At 41.5% G+C, this 18,077-nt stretch overlaps 1 protein-coding gene across 13 annotated transcripts in view; it reads right to left on the reverse strand.

Annotated features, from left to right (window-relative positions):
• The window catches only part of LOC117769132 (LIM and calponin homology domains-containing protein 1-like), a 76,247-nt gene that overhangs the window by 38,131 nt on the left and 20,039 nt on the right, over nt 1-18,077 (reverse strand). For all 13 annotated transcript variants that reach the window (XM_034597783.1, XM_034597784.1, XM_034597782.1 and 10 more), the window contains exons 2-3: nt 7,282-7,352; nt 4,446-4,515 (exon numbers count right to left, since the gene is read on the reverse strand). In XM_034597783.1, the coding sequence (XP_034453674.1) occupies nt 4,446-4,515; nt 7,282-7,352 (141 nt within the window). The remainder of the gene's footprint in view (nt 1-4,445; nt 4,516-7,281; nt 7,353-18,077) is intronic.

Raw genomic sequence — 18,077 nt, forward strand, 5'->3', positions numbered from 1 at the left:
GAACATTGGTGATTAATAATCATTTAATAATCAATCAATAATCGGCTGTATAATGAGCCACCAATGAAACCATGCTTGTAAGAGTGTGAGTCGAATTGGGAGCACATGAAAAGTTACCGTCGACTTCAGAGAGCAACTCCAACTTTAACCTCAGCAGCTAAACAATCCTGTCCCACATATTTCCTCATCCTCCATCAACTGGTATTTATAACTGGCTGGAACAATTACCACCAAAACCAATAAGACCAACAACAAATGATTAAATGGACTCATTTAGCAGCAACTTGCAAACAGGATAATTCAATGGGAGCATTGGGACAGAGTGTGTGTGTGTCTTAGGAAATGAACTCTGTGGTGAAATCGCAGGTCACTGCCACAGGAAACTGGGCGTCTACTGCAGAGACTTGACTGACAGCTGAATGTGTTCGTAGACATGGGAGGTAGAGAAGTGGAGTCTGACACAAAGCCTGTGCATTCACATAGAATGAAAAAAAAAGGAAAGACGTAGTAATAAATTAGGGCAAAAGGCATAATGTGGAATGTGGAAATAAAAACACTGTGGTGAGATTAACTACAAGCAAATGTGTGCGAAGGGTCATAGAAATAATATTTACAATCAAATCTGAACAAAATTAAAGCCAGTGCATTTACTTTGAGTGTGTGAAAAATTTAAAAAAGATAGCATGTGCCCCTCCAACAATCAATATCTGTCTACACCCAGGATTAGACAGGTTTCTCAGGGAAGAGGTGTCGTGTCCACGCCCTGGGTCGGGACAGACTCCAGATGAAAGCTGGTCAGGGCGAGAAAACAAGACACTTGGACGATAAGATATTTTCCTTATTCTTTTTGTCCCGTGCCAAGGATAACACCAAAAACTAAGACCAAGGAAACATGAAGGCAAGGACCCAACCTGATAAAAATAAAATAAAAGGTTGTGCGGCAATTCCTTTTAAGCTTTTTAAACCTTTACTGTAACTCAATGTGACATTATCTAAACTACAGTGGCCAATTTCAGAGATGTAAGCAGATGTGTACATTAATCAGGAGATGATTTTGAATGTATATTAAATACTCAATAAGAGACAATAATAAGGGAAAAACATTACAGAAAAACAACAGCTAAAATAATCATTAATGACCTTATGACAAACTTGTTTATTTTGTTTTACTCAATTTATCATAAAGCCTCTGACAGGAAACCTGCTTTTTCCAAGAAGAGCTCTAAACTGGACTGACATGAATGTCTATGCTTTGATTAAAACTCAAGGGACCCAATTTTCTAAAGATACTAATGAAGCAGATGGTGACACAACTGGTGAAAACTGAACAGGAATAAAGCTTGAAATATATTACGAAAACAGTCTCCAGTGTTTTCTTTCCACGTGTGTGCGTCACTGAAAAACAACACGAGCGCCTGTTGCCGTATAAACTTGATGTCTGGAAAACAACACCTTTTTCAAGCATGTGAATTACAACCATTCAGCTCAGGGGCCGATCACCAATGTGTCTGTTTGCACACTGTAAAACATGAACATGCCAGTCCACCCAGAGACAGCTGGGAAACAGAGCACGCCACAAGCAACCTGTTCAGACGAACATGGAGCCACACAGGCCGAGCAGCACTGAGGTGGCTGCTCTAATTACAAAACAGCCCCAACTCCTCAGAGACTCATTTTCCCATTAGCCCCCCAAACAGGAAGAGGAAGGGGGAGTAGCCTGTGTTTTATTACGATGGGCCAGATAACAGCAGGACCCTTGTTTATGCGTTTCTCACCTCTCTAATCGCAGCCGGGGGGGGAGGGACAAAATCCAAAAGCCACAAGAGAGTACAAGACAGAATTATGAAGTATAAAGACTTGTACTGTTCAAACATGAATAAGTAACTACTAATGTAAACATGTTTTCAGTGGATGATTCATTTTCCCCTTTGGGCCAATTAGCAGTGGTCACATTTTGTTTTCTTGTCGTATAATTGCCTACGCTTGATTGGGATTTTTGTATAATTATGTTGTCATTGCACGGATCGCCCACCGGTGTTTGAGAAACCATTCAGACATTGTGACATAAACTAACAATCACACAATCTTTTTCAATATATTCACCAGAACAAAAACACCTGAATGGTCCATAAAATGAAGTTTGAATCAACTTCTCTCAAGAAAGGATATGATCCATAATCTGATTTGTAACTTGGCTTGTGTAAGAGACACATTTTAAATTTGTTGGAGGTGAAAGTGTTCCCCTTCTGCAATAATAAATATATGAAATTAGGATGAAGAATATAGGGTAGACACAAAAACAAGAATTCGCAGAAATGTTACGGAGATGGAGGGACTACATTGACTCGTGGGTTTAAAAGCTCTCACAGGATCATCACTTGTTATTCTACTCGTGATTGTGGAAGGCTCGTAAAGAATGTGGCTGTGTAATTATCCGCCACTTGTAAAAAGCCAGAGACGGCCCATTGGCAGCCATTAGTGACGCCGTTAGATAAGAAAAGCCATTTCAGCCGGGGACAGACTTCCTTGTTTGTTTTGTCATGCTGTGATCCAGAAATACCCAGCATCCCTTGCACCGTTTTCCCTTTAAGTACAAGAAGTTCTGTCCTAATCACCATCGACATCTCTCCCTCATGTGATCACAACATTTTAAACTCCATCGTCTGTCATCACTGACCGGACCAGACTGGTTCAACATTTCCTAAAAGCAGCCATTACTTTGATCTGTGTTGTTTCGGGAAATTACTTTCTTTCAAAATTCACAGCGAGTGAAGCGAGTTGATGATGTTTCTGGACACATGATGGACACGAAACCGGAAGAACACAAACATCTCAGGATGAAAAGGAGGTTCCATGTGTAGAAGAGGCTGTGAGTCCGGCCTCCTGCATCCTCTACCCAGGTGCCACTGCTTGTCTGTATATTCCAAAAATGTTCCTGGTGTAGTAAACAAGTCTGACTTGGTCAAGCTCCTGCTGCATTGTTTGTATCTAAAATGCAATCTTCAGAAAATATCTGGAAAACTTGGGTCCAGACATTTTCAGGAGCTCTTTTTGAGTCTTGCTTTTTTCTCTGAGACCTGATTTTCTGCGTCTTCACTCAACAAAAAGATTATTGACAAAACACCAGGGAAAAAATATTCAAGAGCAAATGAGGAAGGAAGAGATTAAAGCAGATTCAACATGAGCTCCAATACGATTAACTTTTTCCTCTGCCTATGTTTACATGTCTTTCCTGGTCCTGAAAGGCCTCTTCATCCAGATCAAGGTCTCAGGTCATCATGAAAAGGCTCCACTGTGTTTCACTGTACTCGCCTGAAGGCATCAGTGTTCAGGTCTACTGAAATCTACAGGCTCTCGTTTAAAGCAGGAGGTGAACTCCCCCTTAGATTCCTAAATGAAACAACAGGATACAATGCACAATCTTCCCTTAAGGTTTTTGGGAGCAGGCAACAATTTCCATCTGCACAAATGAAATGTTAATGCCAAGGCAGTAAGTGATGTCTGGGAAATCTACAGTCTCATTGTACAACGAGTGAACCGTGAAGGGCTCAGTGTCGCACGCGGCTGCTGATGGACACGTTGGCTGTTGGAACTGAAACTGAGGTCTTTCAGCAGCAGGTATCTGTGATCAAACCCAGATAACACACCTGCCGGTTTATAATGTCAAGTCCGGCCGAGCCACTAACTCTTGACCTCACATGATCTTTGTCAGTGTCTCAGGTTGTTTCCTTGGTTGAAACTGTACTTCAGCAGTAAGCAGACACTGGAAAAGAAGGAAAACTGCTTTTTGAAACAAAGCTGGGGGATACAACCAGAATCTGATACTGTGATAAAAGACATTTAATATCCAGGAAACGATATATTGTGTTACTCATACCTTCTGTTGGCTGTGTAAATCTGCAGATGTTAAGTTGCAATGGAAGCGATTGTCTCCATATTGTAGATTATTTGCCATTTGGGTCCCGGTTTTGTTTTGGGCACTTGACTCATCTTTCTACTTTCTAACATTCTTGCCTCGGTGCTATAGAGGACGTTAGTGGTGTTAAATCTCTTATAGCGGCCGGTTTGCAGTCTAATCTGCCAGCAGGTGTAGCCCCTCATTTAGGAACAAGCTCCTTGTTATGTCTTAGGTCGAAGTCCATCTCCTACTTGGAACTACTCTGTTCTGTGTCACGTTCACTCTCCCCCATAAAAAATCCTGTATAAACATTAACACTTTGTTCAAGGGAGGTTACAGCAAGTTTTTAACATTAAAGAGCACTGAACCAAACAAACATCTAATGTATTTCTGGAGAAGGAAATATGAAGAAGAAAGGAGAGGAAGAGACAAAGACATAAAGCAGAAAGAGGCAAGAGACAGAATACGTTATATATTAAAGTTGTAAGCTTCGGGCGGAGAGGCTGTAAATTTGGGTTTTAACGATGAGGTAGTGTAGTGGACTTACCAGACCAGCAATGGGTGTTGGAAGTCTATTAATTTTCTTCACCAGACCAGGTTTAATGGAGCTCAGCAACCTAATAAAAAAAAAAGACACACAGGGAAGAGCACAACAAAGGGTGAATTTCAATCAAACACAAAAAGTGACTGTAAAACTTGTCTTACCCGTTCTTGTCATATCACTCACTCACACACTCACACACACACACACGTGAAGGTTATGTGCTGGTGTTGTTATTCCTTATTGAAAACATGGATGCAAACCCTTTTCTTTTACAGTTCATTTCCGACTAACTCTGCCTGCTTGTTACTCATGAACAAACTGTTCCCAACGTCCCACATCTCCCTCTGTCTCTCTGCACTTTCATCTTTGATGAACGATTATGAGTCAGCCCTCTTAAAGGAAGAACCCAACCTTGGAAACACTAGGTATCAGATATCAGCAGCTCCTGTGATATTCACAGCATTCCACAAGTTATTTTGGAATGAAATGCTGTGATCTACCTTTCTAGTGAACCCTTTCCCCTCAGCCTGCCTCATCACACTTTACCTCCGTGAGGTTTCCTGCTCAATGTTTCCCAGAATAACTTCAAAACGACCTGAGGAGAACTCTCTGCACAGTGTGTGTAGGTGGAGAGAGAGCGAGCAACAGTGAAGACAATATTTCCCCTCTTGAAAAATTGCCTGGAATGAGAATAATGTTTCAATGTGTGCTTCCATTTTTTTTTAATGGCAACCGAATGGATTTCTCTAATTTGTTTTAGATGGATTTCTGCCCGAAAGATTGACGAGCATTGGTTCAGACGACTTTTACCATATTTTGAAAAGTTGATGTGATAAATGTAATGATACTCGTGATCATCATTTTTTCCAGTTATCGGCAGGAATGTGTTTGTTTCTGTCACAGTTTAAACTTATTACAGCCTCATGATAAAGTGGGAATAAGAACAAGAGTGAGAATGATTTGCTGCATTTTTAAAACCAAGGAGACAACCAAAACAAACTAAGCACATAAATACATCATCTTACGAGTATTTTACAGGGACAAACACATTTCCTGAAGCCTTAAAGGAAGAGGTTGGACGTTGCTTGGATACCGGTTCAGTGCATTGCGTGACTGAACACTTACAAGGTAATGGGTATAAGGGTTGATGATTAAATCACATCAGTAACCTAAACGTTTGGAAGGCTGCCCACAGGATCACAGGTTTGTTCCCTGTAACTAACTGAAGGAAATGTCATGTTGAAAGTTTTTCTGCAGCCTTTTACTTAATGTAAATCTGTGTCTCCGGGTGAGAACATCCACTATAAGTGATGATGAACGCAGTGTTTTACGAGGTTTAACGTGGATGTTTGCCAAGTGATTTGACTGGTGAATATACTCTCCCTGTTTGTGTGCCGTAAAACCAATGCATGTTTGTGAAAGTATAAAAGTCTGGTTTCAGTTTTTCTTCTGTTGATTTCAAATAGCTAGATTTTTTTGAATCTATGATGAAAATAAATCTCACTTATTGCATGAACAGAACAATAAGTTTATTTAATGCCAAGTTCAGACTTCACCACTTTCAAACTTGTTGTTTCGCTGGATCGCTGTTCACAGTAAATGACTAACAGTCTTGTGAGTCTGTTGTGAGTTCATACGACACAGCTGACTGGTGACACACTACATTATCTTTCACCACGATATCGAATCAGAGGAAGCAACATGTCGGTATCTGGTAATCTTATTTTTGAGGAGTTCACACATAAAGATTGGTGACTGCTGAACGACCACTGATTTGGCTCCAATCTGGGGATTTTTTCTGCAAGTTGCAAAATGTGTCCGTAAGTAGAAAATCGGGTATGAATCATGTCATTCATCTGTAGAACTAGGATTAGTGATCGGGCAGATAGATCTGCATCATGAAAAAACACAATCAAGTGGTTATGTCTTGTTTTGTTTGACCAATTGCCCAACATTCAAATTAAGTTCCAAAAATACAAATTGCCATTTATAAAATCACCATTATTCTCTAATTATCAAGGCCTGAAGGACGACGGGATCTCCCACGATATTCCAGAAATTCCAAAAGCAGTCGGACACTGTTAAATTGTTCCAGAGGTCTGTACTCACAACAAAGACAGAGTAAACACTGGGCTTGTGTAACTGAACTTGGCACCGAGGAATGCAGAAGAGGGAAATTGCAAGTGTCTGCGTGTGTTTTCAGTCTCATTTCAGCACCTCTGCTTATTATGAGCCGCTGAGACAAAAGTTCAAGTGTCACACTGGAGAACAATTCAACAGAACGCCAGTCTCTCTGACCACTGGAGCATGGTGCTGCAACAAATCAGTGTAGGTATGAAAGGGAAATCTGTTCTTCTTGTCAACTTTATTATAACCGCATGGTTATTCTAGGTTCATAGGATTGATGTTTTCTTCTTTCAACTTCCTACATTTCCCCTCTGGAGCAATTAAGTATATATCAATCCATGAATTGTCAGGATTTTATAGCTCTGAAACGATCACATGCATAAGACCCTGTATTCATTAAGTGATTTAATAATAAACTTTGGAGGGAAGAATATTATTATATTATTGAGGACTCAGTCAACCTATGAACATGACTTTTCTGACCTTTGCACAGGTCTAGAACTTATTTTTAAGAGTAACAGTATAATTTTAATGGTTTAAATAAAATAGAAACGTTAAATTAAAATGACCTATACTTTACGACCATATTAAGAAAGCATCAGTTCCCTCAAGAGAATAGGAACAAAGACAAAAGCTTGACAGACAGCAAGGGAACAGTTAGATATACTAAAGACAGTTAGATTAAAAATAAAGGTGTATAGTCAGAACTTACTCGCACAGCAGTATGCCATTCTCCAATCCTCCTCTGAAATCTCTGTCACCAAAACATCTTCCTGTCACAGCCTACAGAGGGAAGAGAAGGAGTGTTTCAGCAAAATATAGCACAAAGCAGTTCGGATCAAAAAAAGCAGATCAAAAGATAATTTCAGTTTCTGTTGTCGAGACGCACAAACTGCAGCCGAGAAACAAGCGCAGCGACCTTTATCAACGCTCCTTTCACGTCCTTCCCCTCACAGTAAATCCCGGGAACGGTATGGAGAGGAGCACAAAGAGCGGCCGGCCGTATATCAAGTCCCCCTCTGGTTAACAGTGCTAAACACTAACAAGCTTGACATAAGCCGCCATCATCCCGACCAAATGGCTCTGGCAGGCTAATGTGTCGTGACAGGGGATTTATCGGGTAGTAGTTGCTCAGACCCTCTGAAGGAGGAGAAGCAGCCAGTTTGCATGTGTTTGCACGACTGCAGTGCATCCTGAGTTATGTGTGCATTATTACAACACATATAGATTTTTCTTTTTATAGCTGCGAGCTAGAATACCTGAACATATGCGAGGTTCAGCTGCAGCATATAGGAAACACAAGGACTCTGAAATGCTATTTTGTTGTTGCTCCTGGTGTTCACGCTTCAGCTGAAGTTTCAACCTCTCACCTTTAGTCATGAGAGTGAAGAGAACATCTCATAAATACATACGTCCCACGTTAACTCAAACGAAACACTCTCGTGCAAACACGAGCACCCACAGTGAAATAATAATTGCCTCCTACTCAGAAATATCTGCTGTTGCAAGACTTTTGTGACTGAGTCAATTTAAAATCCATTTGTTCACACAAACACTGGCACATATAAAAACGTAGGAACCCATTTGGACCGCCGGTTTGGAAGCCAAAACAATTACAAGATTAAATTTCCTGCAGAGTTTCCTTCACATGTATTTGCACAGCTGTGGAGACGTAGAGTTGTCAGCCAGCTGTGCGTCTCTGTCGGCTTCTTGCCTCGACGTGGAGCTTGGATCCGTTACAAAAGAAACGGACTGCTGTATGTCAGCATGTCGGCCGTCAGGGGGCCTCATGTCCGCTGCTGGGGGGTGGTGAGGGTCGGGGGAGGCCCCGTGAGGTGCTAATGTTTAGTAGGGAGCTAGACCAATAGAGATGGAGATATACAAACACAGAAATGAAAGTGCCACAGTCCTTCCCTGTGTGCTGGCATTTAGCCGCTCGCCCCCCCGACTGCAGCAGCACTTGTGACGAACACATTGTGCGTCTGGAGTTGACAACACAAAAGCAATGAGTGAAGCCTGAGTGTGAGACCTCAAAGTTTGCCCCTCAGTGCAAACACATGGCCCACAAAACCCACAAGCTGTAATTACACTATATTGACTGGATGAGGAAAAACAGGTTATGCTATTTGTTGAGTCAAACATCATTGAGCAGTGTTAGCTAAGTGGCAAAGTTGATGTTTAACACCTGTCCAAGGGATAATAAATCTCCCCATCGACACCTCTTAAGCTCATTAATTACTAGGTCGTATCTTGGTTTGTTTCTGTAAAAGAACCAAAGGATAAAACCTCAGTTTCTGGATTTACAGGGTTACATGATTGTCAATGTCTTGGCTGGACAGGGTCACTTACTGAAGTCTCAAAAAATATATAACATAATGAATATATTATGTTCATTAGAGAGCTTAAGAGCAGGGTTGGGGAATCAACAGCCTCTGAAACATAAACTGCCTGGGAGAAAATCCGAAATGCAAAAAAATTCTCATGACAGCAATTGATAAAAGGCTCGTAAAGCTGCTCTAACCTTAAAGATGTATTATCTCTGTTTGACACAGGCAGTCTAATGTCGCTACACTGCAATTTCTCAATTATATAAAACAGCAGCAGCAGTAGGATTCGTGGTAATTATCTTCCTCCTCTCTTGCCTCCTGCCTTTTTCCATCGAGCTCAAGCCTGAAGTTACTTGGCCAGAAAAACCTCCTTTGGCTCTGCAGCCCGGTGAGGTTTAACTTAATCAATGCATTTAATTCTTTCTCCAGTTCTGCCAGACAAATAAAGTTAAATTTAAAAAAGTGTTCTGTGCGCAGCTAAATGGCAGCAGATGCAGTCTGTGGATGCAATTATGAGTCAATAACATTTCCATATTTTATACACAGATGAATGGCATTTCCAGATCTGATCTTACACACTGACATTCTCGTACAAGAGGGAATAACATTAAATCTTCATGTGCAAAGATCCCAGCTTTAGCACACTGGAGAATAGTATTCCCTGGTTTTGTTCATGAGAAAATAACATTTCATGGTCTGATCTCTGTGAAGATCCAGTGGCCTAGATACTTTTATATCAGCAGCCTAAAAAAAAAAAAAAAAACCTGCAGCCGAGCAGATGACCTTGATTTAGAAGCTCTTCAATAAATGTGTCAGGTGGATATTGGTTCTGTGCTCGAACTGAATGACCTTTTACTTCTGTGAGATGTGGCCGTCACCGTTATCCAGAAACCCATCAGCATGTACAACAAACACGCTCAGGTTTCCATGTCTTCCTCACTAAACAAACTCACAGAGGAAAGCTCAAGGGTTCGGCCTGTGCATGCTTTGAGTTACTGAACTTTAATTCACTTCAGTTGGGCTCCAGGTGAAAATCTGTGTCTCAAATGAAAGCTCAATATCCTGTCGTTTTGTTGCATGCATGTTAACATAAAGTGTTTTGTGTCTATGTTTTAAATGTTAATGATGTGCATTGTTGAGTCTTGTTTTTAAATATGTACTGTGTGTTGTCAATTGTGAATTATGTGTGTGTATTGTTGAGTCCTGTCAAAAGGAGAATTTCTGTCACTTGGGACGGACAATAAAGTTCAATATCTATCAATCTACTGGCTACAACATAGTCAACAGTACTATTCGGCTTTCATGTTGCCTTGCAGCTCTTTGGCAGCAGCTCTGGAGCTACAGAGGATGTTGATTTATATACGTCTGCCGCTCCCACAAGTGTCGTTCTGAGCTGAAGAGCCCATGAAACTCCTGTCTGGACGTTTTGAAGCAACAGACGTTCGACCAACATAAAACACAGAATTGATATATTGATTACATCAAAGATCTTTGTGAGGCAGAATAAAAAACACACGAGTTGGACATGTTAAACCGCCAGGAAGTAAAATTTGACCAGCCTTTCATATAAAGGGGATGATTGGCTGGTGGGTTTAGCGTTTGCATTACCTCGCAGACCAATAAAACCTCCTGAGTTACAGCAGGAAGGTATCGTGCTAAAGTCGAGATGGCATTGCGGGGGAAGTGCTGTTTGTTGTAGGTTAACGGCTTAATGTCCAGGAAAATAAAAGTCATTTGAGGCTGCTATTAAACACTAAATCAGAAACCCCAGGATCCTCGTCGGCATCAGATCGAACAAAGGAAGAAATAAAATACCCACAGAAGACCACCTACAGTAAAAGTGGTACTGTTTCCTGATCACAAAACAAATATTCATACAGAGACTGAAGAATAAAAAGAGTCTGAGATAAATGTGATGCAGCCGGTCCAGTAAAAATCACCTCACTGGGAGAAAAACATCCTAAATGTGCTGGAAACCTCTGGATCTGTGTTGCACACCCATGCAGGTCAGACGAGGGGCCTCAATTAAAAAGAGGAATGTGTCGCGTTTGTTGTTTTCAGTGGAATGTCGCCCGCATTGTTTCACAAACAATCAAACGATGCCGGTTGGCTTTTTTCCCTCCTTTTCACTTCCTTCCTCTTGCAAACCCTTTATGTCTAAACTGGAGTAATTCTCAGGGATTCATTATCCAACAGCAGCCGTCGCTGTGTCCACAAAGATAGGACGTGTCTGTAGGTTTAGAAACTGCACAAGTGAACTTTGCAGACGCAAAAGCAGCTTTTTTGCAGAATTCTGCTTAGCTTTGATGAAATATAAAATATTAAACATGAAGAAGTTCCAGCATGAAAACTCCCCAGAGATACGGCTTTCATGCTTCTGAGAAATAAAACATCACTGTGATGAGGAGAGATTCCTCTACAGTCAGCTCTGTCTGGCATGGAACACAACTGAAATATCACTGCCAAGAATTCCTCTTTTAATCAACATACAGAGAAAACACTTGCACTGCAGATTCAATCAGGACAAGAGCCAAATCAAGAACTTCCTGTAACACAGCCACTCAGCTCATGGCTGTACTGATCATAAACTGACCATTAAATGAACAATATGACAGCTACCAGGAGTGAAGCCAAAGCTTTGCTGAACACCCCCTGGTGGCTGGCTGGAGTAGAGATCACAAACCCTGCCTCCTCCATGTCAGTGGACGGGACATGGACCAAACTAAAAAAGTAGATAGTTATCTGGTAAGTTTGGTGATTTACAGCTGAGACTGACTTGCGATTGGTTGACAACAATCGCTGCAGCACATAGTCTGTCACGACGTCATTGGGCACTAATATATATATATATATATATATATATATATAGACACAGTATGGTATTGTTATCCACCCTGAGGGAAATCCAATGAAAACAGACCTATTGCAGCGGGACTGTGATCTCAGAGGCCCCACAGCATTGGACAACGACCTGTCCCACATTCAAGACCAATAACTCAAGGTTTGTAGACAGGCAGGGTTCCGTGACTGGGTGAAGTTAAAACACTACTCGCTTCATGGCCCGGAGGCAAACTACGATCAGGCTGTTGAAGAGTTGACAGCTGTGAGCTCAAGAGCTGGCAAACACAAACAGAGACGTGTGCTCCCGGCCTACAGGACAGCCTCCGTATCACACGCCTGCTTTGTAGCCTTCTACCTTTCATGCTGCTGTCTTAAGGGCGTTGTGTAATCCTGACTGGATCCCACGCTTTGCTAAAGCCAAGTTCAAGAACACATGTAAACAAATCTTCTGGCCCGCAGCCAATAATCTCATTAATTCAACTTGGCAAGAAGAGCTTAATCTGTAAATGCTTCTGGTTTTAACGGTACAAAAACAACAGTGGACACCCGGGCTGTTCAGTGATACAAACTCCACGACATGAGCAGGAGGAGGAGAGACACACACAATACCGCTGAGTTTGATTTGTGTAGTTCACTGTCTTCTCCAAGCAAGGGACTGGACAATAGAACCTCTTAAATCTCCAGCATTGCAGAATCTAAATCAACTGTTTCACGACAAGGTACAAAAACAAAGTCAAGTTTTCATCATCATTAAAAAGATAGAAATCTTTGGCTTCATGGGAAATTGGGATTTCAAACAAAATATGTCAAAAGACAAAGAAAAGTATTAAAATTGGGAACATCTGACTCTACATAGAAGGGGGGGGGGGGGGGGGGCCCTCTGGGTGAGGGTCCCCTCAGCTCTTAGAGGTTCAGCCAAAGGTCAGGAGTGGTATCGGCCTGCGATCAATCATCCAGGCCCTTTCACAAGCTGCCACCCCTGCCACCGCTGCAGGGATCCTCTTTTGTGACTGTGGACTGTTTGCTCTGAGCTCGGTGTGCTGGCATGTCGGTGGATGGTGAGGGCTGAAGAGGGAAACAGGAACTGGAGGGGGGCCATCACAGAGAACATTTAAACGTGTCAGCTTGTTATGCTTCTTCAAGATTACTTTTCAGCCTTTGATAGAGTAACAAAAAAACATGGGGGGGGGGGGGGGGGGGTATGCAAAAAAGACCCCAAGCCTGAAAGGAACAGTAAAGGTTGGCAAAACTGAAAAGTATCCCAACGTCTTTTACAACACTGCCAGGTTTGTATGTTTTATATTTCTGAGGATACAAATCAATAAAATGTGCGTGCCATGTACAAGACCAAATAGAATTAGAGTTGAAATTATAAGACTTTATCAAAGAAACACGGTTTCCAGCTTCTCAAATGTGAAGATTTATTGCTTTTCTCTGTTTAACGTCTCCGGTAGAATCTTTGACTGTTGGTCTACTTGAAGGCGTCAACCTGTGCTGTGGAAACTTGTGATCAAAGGGATCGTAAACTTCTCTTGACATTAGTCGACAATAAAAATCATTATTCGGTGCAGCTCAGCATTTAAAAGGAATTTTCCATCTCGCCTAAGTTTCCCAAAACAATGTGCAACTGAAGGGTTTACCTACACGAGATCAACAAAAAAATGAAGAGAATACAGAGTTATCGACAAAGTAAACACCAATAACACATGTCAAATAGTGGGAGAAACGAAAGCTGCTGTAAATTCTCCCTTCCCCGGAGCAGACAGAGGCACTCGATGCATCTGGGTCCAATGTGGTTCTGGAAAACAGAAAAGCTTGTGTATCTTTTTTCCTCCTTGCCTAATTTTAGCACGCATCATGAGGTTTCCCTGAGTTGGCAGAGGCTTTTATAAGATTTGGGCTAATATTGGATCATGCTTCTACAGCCCGCGTCGCAGATCACCACTAAACAACCGCAATCAGTTGCAGATCCGAGCATTTATCATGATGTCCCGCTGATCTGGAGACGGTGACGCCAGCAGATACTGTGAAGACACTGTAGAAACAGCCAGAGAGATGATCCAACATGCATATTCAGTCCAGAGGCACATGTAAGTGAGATCCGGATGATTATTCATTAACTGACACAAACAGAGAGATTGATGGACCCACACACATGCAAAACAAAAACCATTAACTCACTCACCCACCAGCAAAGGCCCCAGTTTTTATTTTTGGTGAAAGTTGCGACGGAAGTGGCTGAATTTCTCAAATCAAATGAGCCGAGCTGGAATAAGCAGCAAAGTCGCTGCCCGGGACGGAGACAATGAACAATTCCAGTATTACGAAACACGGATCATCACGGGTAATGATGGTTAATAGAGCATAATTGGCAAGGTATTATATACACAGTGGAATCAGCACTGGAGCGCAACAGTCCAATCCCTGATCTGGACCCCGGCTCCTGAGGGGAATATTTATACACCGATTTGGTGACAGTGGACTATTTAGACTCAATGTGTTGTTGTGGATGAGCGCGTTTCACAGACTGAACCTTGCTATGGCTAGAAAGAGCTCTGTCAAAATAGGAGGCTACAAAACGGCCGTAAGATTTTCTAACACAAAGATAACGATGAGAAAAATGATGCGTGCGACAAACTGTTATGTAAGTTCTTTGTACTGGATTTGCACAAGTTCATCATTCACATGTGCCAGCCACACGCTGTAGGCAGCAGCAGTGAATTACGGTGATTTGTAGTCATGGAGAGCACAATAAAAAGGAAGGGAAGACATAAATAAAAAAAGGTACTGGTCAAAGGTTGGAGGAAAAAAAAGAAAAACCCCAGAGCCGGATCAGTTACACAGAAGTGCAAGTTTACACTGTTTGCAGAAATAACATTTCATGTGATCACAACCAGATTGTTTGCCAGGGTTTATACTAAATACAAGCTCTTTATCTTACAGTATGTTGTGTGTTGTCTTTACTACAAGTGTGTTGTGGCAAATTCCTCACTGATGTTTTGTGTGTCAAAAAAACACAAACACACTTTTCTAATCTTGCTCTCATTTTAGTCAGAAAAGCACAAATGTTCCCCGGCACATGCGAGAGTCATCTGGTGTGGGAAACCTTACACAACCGCTGATTAGTCATGTTTCTGCTCCCACTCAGCAAGACTCATTGGTTTTATCTGAGCAGAAGCTACTTCATATATTCACATGATGGACTGTAATAGTCGACTCACCCTGAGCAGATTATAATGTTATATAGTGTTCTGGAGCTGCAACAATAGGTCAATGAATCAATGAGTCCAGAGAGAGATAATCCACCTGCAGCTATTTAGATTTTCAAATAATCTTTAAGGTATTACTTAAGTAGAAAATTACTATTATTAAGGGTTTTGGCAGCTAACTAAGTTTCTTACTGAATATTATAATGAATCATTGAGGGTTAAACCAGTAGCCTTCTGGTTACAGAATAGTTTCATTATCTGATTGATGAATGATTGAAGATAGACACAATCAGAAACACCGAAGCATCTTTACCATATGTTTGGTTTCTGCCAACTAGACTTTAATTTGGATTCTAATAAAAGATCTGCTTTTGCCTTACCTCAGAGGAAAACGAGCCAGCCAACTCAGCATATTGTAATCAATAAAACATATTCAATAATTTATTGTGCTACTGTTACTAAATTCCTGTCACTATACCACCAAATAAAAAGCAGCCCAGGGGGCATTTGTTTGTCAGCCTGCAGAAACACATTTACTCACAGCAGATCGGTTTTCGATGTCACACCTTCGTCTCTGGAGACGGGCCGACTGCCTGTCACGATGAGCTGAGCTCTGAATGAATATCTGCTGTCTGCGTTCACACTGTATATCTGTGGACCACCTGGAAGTCTGGTGCATATGTGGCCGAGTTCCATAACAACATGTCATCACCGACCGTTAGACAACGGATGAAAAATAAACCAATGATGAAATTAAATTATTTATTGTACGGTCTTCTTGTCGACCTGCACAAACTCTGCTTATGCATTCATCGTGTGTGTGTGACCAGACTCCAACAATACAGAATTTGACTAGAAAACCTTACATCGTTCTTTACTTTCAAAATGTAGCTTCTTTTGTTAAGTTCTCCAGAAACACTTACTGTACAGAAACTAGTGCATATCCCGGCTAGTTGTATATAGTGAAAATGTAAAAAAGACCAATTTCGCAATGTTAAAGACAATAAAAAAGAAAATCCTGGATCTGCTTTGTTTGGATCCGGGCTGAAAATTATTTCAAGGTTCCTTCTTTGCCTGTGTCCTCAGTAGTTTTTGCACGATCCTGCCAACAAACAAACAAACAAACCAACAACCACCACAGAGCCGAATGCACAGGGGACGAAAACCTAACCTCCACAAAACACAGGTATACTCTTCTTTCTGGCCATCTACTCATTACACCACGTCTTTCCAAACTTACAGTAAATTGGCAGGAAAGCTATGATTTTTTTTATTTTCAGTGAACAGACAGTGACCCCCCCCCCCCTTAATCAAAGCCAAAGAACCACATGAGGCCTGGCAGTCTTGAAGATGAAAGCTGCTTTTAAGTTGTCTCCTCTCTATACATACAGAGAGTTCATGGCTGGCCTGAGTGCACTGCTGTTCAAAATATCCCAACTGGTACAATCCATGTTCTGTTCTTGAGAAAATGATACTGACGCACTCCTAACATTTAGCTTTTATAATCCAGTTTAATTCAGACCCCTTCTTCTTATCAAGCCCTGCAGACAAACATGGCTGCAAGCAAAACAGCCCGTCACCTGCTCACGGTTAGAAGGAAATGTGCACACCACGCACACAGAGACTATCAGATTCAGCTAAATACTCTGTGAAAGTAATTGCAAAAGACAAGTGAGAAACTTGGAGTGCTCGCAGTTTTCCAGACTTGGCTCAGCTTGTGCCTCTCGCTTTAGCAGAGCAATGAGTCAAACGCTTCTTAGGAGAGAACAGAGCCACGTGGGACATCAATATTGACACAGAAGTCAAATCACAAGCTTCCTCGTGTGTTTTCTGTTACTCAAGAGTTTGACGGTGTAACGAACAAGCTACTGCTAATTTTTCCCTCCAAAAGCTGCATTCTTACCCTTTGCGTCATTAGTCAAGCACAAAGTGTCAGTGGACACCAAAGCATCAAAGGCAGTGGTGTCTGGGGCTGGGCTGATGGACAATGTCCTCATCCCTTCTCAAAATACAGAGTCTGTAAAAGCGTGTCGCCATCGCCCACAGTGACGTGACATGAAGCGCCAGGATGTTTCACTCTGTTGGTTTTTGCAGGAACACTTGTGGTTGTACAGTGGCATCACAGCGTGGTGGTTCTTCTCTCACAAACTGTCTTTGACAAGATGATGGCGCGCAGCGAGCACGCAAACTGACAACAGTCGAGTTGAATTTAGGGCTGCCTTCAAGTTAATTGGTTACAGCTGATGCACACGAACCACCGACCGGCGACAGAGAGCCTCAGAACCAGCTAAAGATGAGGAGCAGTAGCTAAACGTTTTTGCTTTACTTATGATCTCCGCTGATGATCATTAACAGTCAGTAGACCTGCACCTCCTCATCGTCAGGATGTCAACTAGGAACCATGAATCAATTGTTTACCATTCCATTCATTAAATGTATTCTGATTCTTTCGTTTGGAGATCTGTGTCGGGGGCAGGTCGGCAAACAACGTCAAGCACTTGACTTTCAAAAGACTTTTCATTTATAAAATTTATAGATCGAATAAACTTGAAAAAGAAGTTTTGCTCCAGTAAAACGCTGCTGTTTTTATGATGGCTATAAACTTAAACGCTTGGTTGACTTAATTACTTTTTTCTTTTTATTAACTGGCCCTTTTATTAACCTGCTTTTTAAACTTCTAGATACTGTTAACCTTCATCTCTCCAATGATAAACTTCCACTTTTCTGGGGGGTGGATTAACAGCTTTGACTATTCTCTGGTACATGTGTTCACAGACAAATACAGCAAGGCTCCTGATGATTGGAAATTGCAATTTCCTGAGATGGTAAGAACTGCAAATTGAAAAATGTTGCTCCCACCGTTATAACATTTTGGATAAACCTCAAAATCTTAGTATTTTAAAGGAGACACATTCTGCTTTTTTCAGGTTCTCTTTCCCGTGGTGTGTTAAATTGTTCTGCAAAGTTAAAAAGCCCTAAGTCCTGAAACACTGCTCCTGAAGCTCCTGAAGCTCCTGAAACACCTTCATCAGCAGCCAACACCATCGTGATTTCATGTGATACATTTACGACAGGCTGCGAATTCTTCTTTCCTATCACCCTGTCGCTCTAATTATTACTCAGTGAGGCAA

Source organism: Hippoglossus hippoglossus, chromosome 10, assembly GCF_009819705.1.
Source record: "Hippoglossus hippoglossus isolate fHipHip1 chromosome 10, fHipHip1.pri, whole genome shotgun sequence".
Lineage (NCBI taxonomy): Eukaryota > Metazoa > Chordata > Actinopteri > Pleuronectiformes > Pleuronectidae > Hippoglossus > Hippoglossus hippoglossus.